We start from the raw sequence: 10000 nt of genomic DNA, 5'->3' as shown, positions 1-10000 counted from the left end.
GCCCCAGTAGGAGTATACTTTAATGGCTCATCGATGGTAGGTTACTCTTAAATTTTTTCGACAGGAAAATCATGTTCGCATCTTAATTCCTCATCAAACGTATTACACTTCCTAGGTTTGTGAGAAACCTTTGGGAACGTGTACGAACCACTTGAAGAGGTCACCATTGGTTCAACCTCCCTTTGATTTTGAATTTGCATGGATATGAAGTGGAAGAATTGAACAAATCGAATTTTACCCTATCTCTGAATAAGAACCCTAAGTATAAGACGAACCTTAAAACATATTTCAATTGAAAACCCTAATTCGAATATAAATTTAAAATTCAAGTAAAACGATGATTTTTCTTTGAGCTTTATTAAAATTAAACGTGAAGTAAAATGGCGATATTTGGAATATCGAAAATTAGGTACACATAATCAACTTTAAATTGGCTGGTATTTGACAAAGAATACAAAAATCGCTTAATAGCATAGTTGAGGTATACTGTGGTTGATATTTTCAAATTGATGCAAAACACAAAAATAAAAATAATTGGAGTATTTAGCTACGTTAACCCCTACATATTATATGCATCAACACATATAAGCAAGATTTTATACACCACGCGACGAATCACAGCTCGAAACTAGAACAAGCTAAACTCTTATCAAGTGATTCTCAAAAAAAAAAAAAAAAAAAAAAAAAACAACTCTTATCAAGTGCAAACTGAATTGTTGACAAGAAAATTAAGTATAAAAAATAATTTGGAAACTATAGGTAACAAATCACAAGAAAAATATCATAAATGTCACAGCGTTTCATTTTTTTTTTCCTCCAAACAATATTTTCACATTTTATCAATAACTAGTACGACCATCCGTGCGATGCACGGCGAAATCGAAATTAAATGATATATTTAAATAAATAAATATAATAACGATATATTTAAATAAATAAATATAATAAATGCAAAACGTAATTTTCAATTATGTATAAAGTGATATGATAATTAAAATTATTAAATTATTTTAAATTATTTGATAATGAAAATTAATATTACACATTATTATTATAGAGTATTTCTCATAATAATAATAATAAATAAATATTTTCTTACACAAACATAAATAAAAAATTGTAAATTTTTAACAAAGAAAAAGAAAATAAAATATTAATAACCTATTCATTTTAAATTCATTTTTTATAATTTTTATATCATATTAAAGATCTTCTGACGAACTTAAACTTACGATGCACATTGAATATTTTTTTATAAATTAAATTTGACAATGTTTAGAATAAAATTAAAATTATAAAAATAAAAGAGAAAAAAATGGATGGAAAAAATGAAGGGATAAAACTTCTCTTTTATATATTATAAAATAAAAACTCGAAAGAAAAGAGTAATAAAAATAATTGCAGCCTTGCATAATAAAATGTACGTAATTTTCATGATTTCAAATAATATTTTATGCAAATAACAAAAAAATATAATGATAAACTAACTTCCTTTATAAAATAAGAGATAGAAATAGATTAATTTTAAAAAATTTAATTTGAATACTTTTTATTTTAAATTTATTTTTTTATGTATTATAAATCAAATTAAAGCTATTGTCATAGTATTTAATTTGATACGCGTAATGAATTTTTTAATTAACGTATAAATATTAGAAAAAATAATAATTATAAAAGTAAAAATAATGAAGAAAAGAAAAAAAAATTGAAAACACGTAAAGAAATAAAAAGAAAGAGAGAGAGAGAGAGAGAGAGAGAGAGAGAATGACGGTAGTTAGTTAAATAGGGAGAGAATAATGGGAGAGAGAAAATTTGGCGGTAAAAAGTTACCGTTGTATTGATCTTTTATATAATATATAAATATCACGATGCCAATTTTTCAGCATCTGAATGTCTACACGGCTGTCTCAATGTAAGGAGGAACAATAGCCGTCGCCACATCACATGCCATGTGTGTTCATATATAATGTCACAAACGCAACTTGATCGCAATAAAATAAGACAGTTTCTAATAGATAAATGAAAATAATGATCATGCCACAACAAGATGTGATACAAAAACTTAGGCCAAGAAAGTTTCTCTCCATGGCTTTTATTGTTTACATCACCTTTAAAATGAGAGGAAATAAGTTGAGATATGACCAAATCTCCAGCCACAGAAGATCAGGCTACTTTTGTTACAGCAGCATGTATTGCATCAGCAAGGTGTGGCACTGTCCTTGAACTCAGACCAGCCATGCTTATTCGACTGCACGATTTTACAACAGAGTAAGCAACCATCGTCGAGATGTCTGGTTATGTTAATGCAAAATTTGTCGGTGTTTAATAGACTTTAGTCTCAAACCTTTCGGCTAGCCCCAAGCTCGACTAAAGAATCAACTGAATCTTGAAGATACCATTCCTAGGAGTGTATGAGCACTCTCCATACTTGTAAATTATGATGATTGATAGCAATGTTTTCTAGTTTTGACTGCTAACTTCTACCTAATATTGCTTGTATTTCTGGGCACAATGTTTTAAACGTAAGACATTTTACAGATAATTTAGAAGTTGAGAGTTGATAAGAAATTGGGTTTACCCATCAGATGTTAGGTAGAGGTGGTATTCTTTGGTCATGAAGGCTACTTGCGCTGAGTTGAGTCCGGTGAAAGTGAACATCCCGATCTGCTTGATAATGTGACTCCAATCACCAGGTGTACCTGCCAACATGAGATGTACAGTTTCTCAAAGCGAAATAAACACGACTGAAGAAGATGTAGAAACCCAACATAGGGGGAAGAAGATACCTCTACTACGTAATGCATCAAACAGTTGCTTGCGCATGCTGATGATACGATCAGCCATGGCCTTCAGCTCAACTTCCCATTCTTGGAACATAGCTCTGCAGGGAGATGTTGATTACGAATATGCTCTATAAAGTCATAAATATATGCTTATTTTCTCTTGTATATTTCTAAAGTTGTTTTACTTGTGTTTTTATGATTATATGTATTATTCATCTAGCAAAACATAATTTAGTGTATTTCATGCACCATAGACAATTACTCAACACCTGTCCTTGAGGATTGTTGCCACAATTGACGCTCCATGAATCGGAGGGTTTGAATACATGGGCCTAATAACTAATTTCAACTGACTCTCAACCCTGCTTGCCACATCAGCAGACCTGCACACCTGTGAATTTGGAAAAAAATGAGCATTAAACTGAATACGTATATGAGGTAGAAAAAAGAAAGCAAAAAGACAATTTTAACCAATTTCATCTGTTCAAACTACAATGTATCCTTGTACCTAAATAATCTCTGAAGTGAACTCAACAAATTATGAAGGAAAAAAGGATGTAAGCCAACAGCATAGCTGTATAGGTTTCTAAAAATTAGCACATTCAAAGCTCCAAGAATCTAAAGGAAACAGGTATCGACTGTTTATCTTTGACAAAGAATGACATGTTATTAAGTCAATTCGTTTCTATTCTGTCTTAGGAAGTTGACCATTCACAATTTAAAGCATAGAGAAACATAAAGAGCAAAATCCCCATTTTTCTATCATAGACCAGCAAGTAGGTTGTAAAAGATCTTGTTTGAATGCTCCACATTTGTGTAGTTGAGGTAAGATTGGCAGAACATGGCACATGTTGAAGAAGTGGAATTAATCCTTCTGTGACATTAATTTTCTTAGCTAACTTACCATGCTCAGGGCACCAACACGCTCCCCATAAAGCCCCATGTTTTTTGCGTAACTTTGAGCCACAAGACATTCTCCCCCATCATTTACAAACATCCGGATTGACTGTGCATCTGCATCCAGGTTTCCACTAGCAAAACCCTAAAGAAAAAAATGATCTCGAAATCAATACATATACATTTGATATTTTAAGATGCCAAGGATCAGAACTATTCCCAACCTCAATGAGCTACAGTTCGGTTACCTGATAGGCGCTATCAAAGAAGGGTAACAATGCCTTTGATCTCATTAACTGTCTTATTTGCTCCCACTCTTGAGCAGTAGGGTCAACACCAGTTGGGTTATGAGCACATGCATGAAGAAGCACAATTGCTCCAGAAGGAGCAGATGCAAGATCTTCCAACAAGCCTATTTTTTGCACAAAAGAATGTATTAAAGCTTTTAGTGGAAAGTCGAGACAGAGTTGAAATATTTTACATTTGAACATACAGCAATCATTTCCAGCATCTTTCAACCAATGATAAATGATGCTAGAATGAAAAAGGTGAAATATTGAAAGTGCCAGTTTCTAATGTCCACCTCTATTGTATCACTTTTAGTGTATAACACCAAAACATGTACTATGTTGCTGATTCTTGTTGGCATTAACTTTTTACTCATGCAAAATATGAAATTGCCTCACATAGAAAACTGAGCAACTTTTAGGCTTCCTTTTTTTTTGGTTAAGAAATGTGACTGCCTTTAGTACACCCTAGTTCCAAGAATATTTGACATCCATGATAGAAATAATAGACCCTTCCTTTTAACAAAAACCTAGATTCTGAGCTTGTACAGAAGAAAGAACCAACCTTTGAAATTGAGTCCACGAGTAGCTGGATCATAGTAGCGGTATGTCTTCACAGCTAACCCAGCTAAACCAAAAACCTTAACATGGTTTCCCCATGTAGGCTGAGGGATATAAATAGTATGCTGCAACACCATACACAAAAGTTTGCGGCTGAATATTCATGTGGCTACCGAAGAAGAAGAAGAGGATAGAAACATTAAATAGATAGCAGCAAGAGAACTAGACTTACTTGATGATAATGCCGAGCCAAAAATTCAGCTCCTACCCTCAATGAGCCTGTACCAGACAAGCACTGAACAGTAGTAACTCTGTTGTCTTGGATTGCAGGACTACAAGTGAAAAGAGAAATACATATCAATCTTGTGTGGGTAAAAACATAATAGCATGGATAAAGATAAAATCAAAGATATGGAACCAAAATGGTTGCTGCAGGAAACCTATATTGTAAGAGGGTGGTGAATGTTAACTACGAGTCTATGTCTGCGTACATGGGATATTTAGATGAGATTGCTATCGCAATTGCAGAGTCAGGCAAACAATCCAACTTCATACGAAGTTGCCAAGAGCAAAACCCTTCTATTAATAGTTTAGAGAACTTCTTGATAAATCTCAGATCATGAATATTACAATTCAGGGAAACCACCCAAAATAGGGGATCTGCATTTCATAATTTTGTCTTTTTCTAACCATATTTTGTCTGTTTTAGTAAAGGAAAATGCAAAGTTTTTCCTTCTGAAGGACAAGGGTCAACCACCCCCAGAGACCCTATTCTAAATTGAAAAGTTCTCTCTTGGGAAAGGACAAAGATAGCACACAGTAGGTAAAATCAGTAACAGATTCAAAATTCTTCTTATTGACAGAATAAAGTGAAATTGGATGAAATGTAGTTCGATACAAGAAATCAACTATAACACATATATGCAGTGACCAGACACATGATACTGCAGCTTGTCAAATACATCGATCGGGTAAAACTGGAGAAGATAAATTGTGTTTCTAACTATTCCATGTCTTCTCTAATATTCAAGACTAAGGCCAACAATAGTTCAGACATAACCTCATTGTTAACTTTTTCCAAGATCAGCATTAACGATTGACACATTACCTGTCAGCACCAAGTATGAGCTTAGCACTTAATTTGTTGAAGTCTGCCAATCCAACAATTGGAAGATACTCCTTCACTCGAGATCTGCAAATCAATAAGTGAAAATTACTAAAATCAATAAACCTTAATTTCCAAACAGAACAGTATCAAGATAGGATTTGTACCTGTCATTCACTAGCATCTGCTCTGCTTTTCTCACAACATTTAAAACAAGAGGTTTTCCTTCCTGTAGTCCAGAAGAAATCATGTCTGAAGGCTGCTACTAGTAAAATTCACTTGATTGTGTTTATTTTACTATGCCAAAGCACGAAAACATTACCTCTGTCCGATACGCTCCAACTCCCAAATTCAACTTAACGGGGCTCGGATCTTTGTTGTAAGCAACAGTAACCTATTTATTCAAAAACAAAGTAATTAGGATTCCATATATCCATGAAAGAACTAATAAAATAAGATGCAGTTTCGATCCAAAACTCGAAGAGAGAGAGAGGATAGGGAACCATAGAATGATACAGCCCACCGATAATCAAATTGATTCATCAAAACCAAAAGGAAATATGACTAAAGCTAACAATAACATTCATGCAACATGACTAATGTCAGAAACGATGTTCAAAATGCTTGAGATCAAAACAATAGCGAGATGTCTAAATCAATAACCTCTTTCATATGGTCAAGGCTAAACAGGAAAAAAAAACGTTCAAAAATGAATATCATTCCAATCAACACAGAATCATACGAGAAAACAACACCAACAGCAATCAGAAATATCAATCCTCTCGATCACCCGTTACTGAACGAACGTATCAACATAGAAGATCACGCGAAAACAGGAGATAATCAGTTTTCTCAAGCTCAACTAACAAAAATACAGCCAGCTCGGTCACCATCTACTGACGGAATATCACGGCAGCTGAAATCAGAAATATGATTGCACAGAGGGAGAGAGAGAGCTGAGAATTACGCCGAGAATGGGGTCTTCGGGCGCCCGAACAACATGATCAAAGACGGAGATCCGAGCGGCGGAAGTGGGAGCGGCGGCGAGGCAGGGGTTGGCGGCGTGGAGCGGCGATCCTTGAAGGTGGCGGAGCAGAGAGCTGAGCCTCCGATCAGCGGGCGAGTGTGAATCGTGCATTTTAGCTGAACGTGACGGTTGCTTCTTCTAAATTACGCGGGGATGCGATCGTCTGAGCTTTGACTCTGTGCGGCGCGGCTTCATATATAGAAAGGAAATGCTGCTGACGTGTCCATAGATGGGGACGGACAGCAATTTGTTTGGCACGAGAAACTAGGGGAGAGGAGATAAGTCACGTAAACGTTATTTCTACTCTATTACTCCCTCCGAGCTTGAGGCGTTTGTTTTGAGCACGAAAATTAAGAAGTTATAGATTACTCCCTCCGTCCGCCAAGATTATGTAAAAATTACTATATTTGGCGTCCGCCAAGATTATGTCACTTTCCTTTTATGGCAATGGTCCCACCATCTTCTTTAATATTTTATCCTTACTAACACTCTTTATTTACAAAAAACTCACTCAAAACTCAATCTCAACCACACATCTCATAAAGTGGTGGGACCCTTTCCCCACTACATCAAAATCATCATCAATTTTATTAAATCCCGTGCCCAAGCAATTTTACATAATTTTGGCGGACGGAGGGAGTAATATTTTAAGTGTATAGTATAAAAGTAATGAAGTAAGAGAGAGAATGTAATAAGAGGTGCAATTAATTTTGTAATTAGTGCTTTAAATTGCCTATTTTTTGCCAAAAAAAAATAAAATAACTCAAGCTCGGTGGGACAGCCCGAAAAAGAATACGACTCAAGTTCGATGGGACAGAAGGAGTATTACTTAATCTTTATATTTTGGGGAGATTAAGAATGCAATTCAGAACCTACAAAAAACAAAATTCGCAAACTGAGGTTATGTTTCACATAAACACATCAATTTAGATGGTATTAATTAATTTAAGTATTGTTTTGATAGTTATTGCACTGGAACTAAGCTAAATTACAGTTAAATAGCTGAATTAGGTAAACTTTTATGACGTACTCATCCCAAAGTCCCGATTCAATAAATTGGAGTATTTTCTTATTACGATGAAGGCCACTTATAAAAATGAAAAATTCATATATAATAAGCATTATCAATAATTTATCATTTACATCAAGACTTGCACATAATTATTTCTTCTTTCATTTAAAAAACAATATTTTCATTCATCTCTCCTTATAATTTTATCCAAAAAAAACTTTATTTTCTCTTTTATTTTAATATAAATCATTTGTTTCTTCGAATCTGGGCTAAAACACGGTGTCGTATTGAATAAGGGAGAATGAAATACTAATATCTGTAGACTGTATTAATTACGTCACCAATGTGCAGCTGCGTAGGATATTATCCACTCTCTTTCGGATATGTAGTAATTGGCAATTGGCACGCCAATTTAGAAGTTTATCATTATCCTTTTCTTACAAGAAAAGGCAACGTCTCCCATATTTCTTTATTAGTTACATTAAAATTACAGACGCGTTTTATTTGACTATAATAACAAGGCATTTTCATACCGTCTGAAATGTATCAAGATTGATCCCATCAAGATGCATAAAATCTCAAGCTAATAAAGACTCTTAACCAACAATACACTCATATTAAAAACGCAAACATAAATTTCAAGAGTGCATACTGTAAAACCAAAGAAAGTCTCATCTCATCCACATTGCCACAGACATCGTTTATACTAACACCTAACATTTGAAGAAATAAAACAATATTTGATAAAATTAAAAACAGATATAAATTTTAAACTGTAAAACCCTTCCTACAATGTAAAAGAAACATACCATTAATGGTAATTTGAAGTGCAAACTGATATCAAGATCAGCAGAAGAAACAGCCTACGAATCGTATGATGATAACAAGAGTTCTAGCATTCAAACAATACGAGCAAAAAGCTTCATTACAGCATTTTTTTCTCTTAGCAGATCAAGACAAATCATATTTAACAATGCAACACAATCTCGAAAGATAAAAAATGACGCAACAAAACTGCCCCAGGTCTTTCTTCCTCTTCGGGGCCATACAAAAACCGAGAAAAGGGCAAATCATAGAGCAAAACTCTAATTCTTACTCCAGCTTTATTCTGTCGATATCAGTCATTATCCCTTCAAGCTGCAGCACAAATTTTTAGGGGATACTATCATAAGAGTGCCTTGCAGAGAGAGTGTTGTATGAATGAATGTTTAGCTTCTACATACATACCTTGACAATTTGGCGCATAAAGTAATCACCATATTTCTTCGGTGCTTTGGATTCAACAACATGAACCATGTCCTACAATTGAAAAGAAGATTGAATGAATCCACATTCATGTTAGAAAGGGCTGATTATTAAACAAGAAAGGGTGCCAGCAAATAAAACTCACATCATCAATGTAGAAGTTGGTATCTAAATTGGAGACAATTTTTCCATCTGAATCAACAGAATGCATCTTGTGTTTGTATGTCATCAAAATTGTCCTGTGAATAGATAATGAAATACTGCTTAGGAAACACACTTATATATACAGTAAAGCAGGAAGTCAAATGTAACACATCACCTCAAAGTATGCTCATCAACTTCCATATACGAGGCTAGCTTCGCAAGGGAGATGGTAGAGTACACATTTAAGAAGGTCCGAATGCCTGCTAGTAGTTGTTGCTGCTTCACTTCATAAAGAAACAGCTTCAACTGTAGTCTATAAGCATCCTGAAATGATAAGATTTGAAAACTTATGAGATTATGAAAATAAATCTGAATAAGACACCAACAATAGACCGCAAGTACAAATCCAAAGACAAATGTAGCATGTATGAGCAGAAATAGAGACAAATCAATTTAATAGGAGTTCACTTCGATGATATATTCACACCTGGTTGTAATTAACAAGAGGCTCTTCATAGCTTGGGGCAGAGGGAGTGATGAACTTTGGGCATGCATAAGAGAAGAGCTCATCATATAGAGCAAATGCCTCATCATCATATCTTTGCATCCTCAACATTTTTTCACCATACTTCTCTCGCAGCTGAGAGTTCACGGTCTCCTCAACAAGCTTTAATTGAGGACAAAGGGAAAGGGTAACTGCAAGCAAGGCATACATCTGCTCGTTCTTTTTCAGTATCTGTTCATATTGAGGAGATTTTTGGTGATACTGCTTAGTCTTGAAAATGTAAAGCAGTATTTTATTGAATTCTCGAATTGCCTCTGTATATCTGCACATATTTCAATGAGAATGTATTAGAAGACATCCTTCATAAACATTTCTCACAAGTAAAGCAGTCGGTCTCATCATGTTACTCTAAACATGGCTTATTTATGCATGTG

General features: G+C 34.4%; 2 protein-coding genes across 2 annotated transcripts; both read right to left on the bottom strand.

Moving 5' to 3' along the window:
• Positions 1 to 1982: 1982 nt before the first annotated feature.
• Positions 1983 to 6926, bottom strand: LOC131003280 (aspartate aminotransferase, cytoplasmic-like). The gene is made up of 12 exons (XM_057929784.1): positions 6601 to 6926; positions 5956 to 6027; positions 5801 to 5862; positions 5637 to 5720; positions 4761 to 4860; positions 4533 to 4653; positions 3929 to 4092; positions 3688 to 3825; positions 3053 to 3174; positions 2787 to 2881; positions 2579 to 2699; positions 1983 to 2248 (listed from the first exon to the last, which is right to left on the bottom strand). Exons 1-12 carry the CDS (start codon positions 6769 to 6771, stop codon positions 2164 to 2166), a joined length of 1335 nt encoding a protein of 444 aa, XP_057785767.1. The 5' UTR covers positions 6772 to 6926; the 3' UTR covers positions 1983 to 2163.
• A 1534-nt stretch (positions 6927 to 8460) lies between these two features.
• LOC131003281 (uncharacterized) lies at positions 8461 to 9919 on the bottom strand. Its single transcript, XM_057929785.1, has 5 exons — positions 9549 to 9919; positions 9237 to 9385; positions 9063 to 9156; positions 8900 to 8971; positions 8461 to 8809 (listed from the first exon to the last, which is right to left on the bottom strand). The coding sequence occupies exons 1-5, from the start codon at positions 9894 to 9896 to the stop codon at positions 8765 to 8767; spliced, it is 708 nt and encodes a 235-aa protein (XP_057785768.1). The 5' UTR covers positions 9897 to 9919; the 3' UTR covers positions 8461 to 8764.
• Positions 9920 to 10000: the final 81 nt, after the last annotated feature.

This window comes from Salvia miltiorrhiza, unplaced genomic scaffold (genome assembly GCF_028751815.1).
Source record: "Salvia miltiorrhiza cultivar Shanhuang (shh) unplaced genomic scaffold, IMPLAD_Smil_shh original_scaffold_186:::fragment_2:::debris, whole genome shotgun sequence".
In the NCBI taxonomy this organism is placed as follows: Eukaryota; Viridiplantae; Streptophyta; class Magnoliopsida; order Lamiales; family Lamiaceae; genus Salvia; species Salvia miltiorrhiza.
Note: the sequence above shows the minus strand (reverse complement) of the source record. Positions and strands in the feature narration are given on the sequence as shown.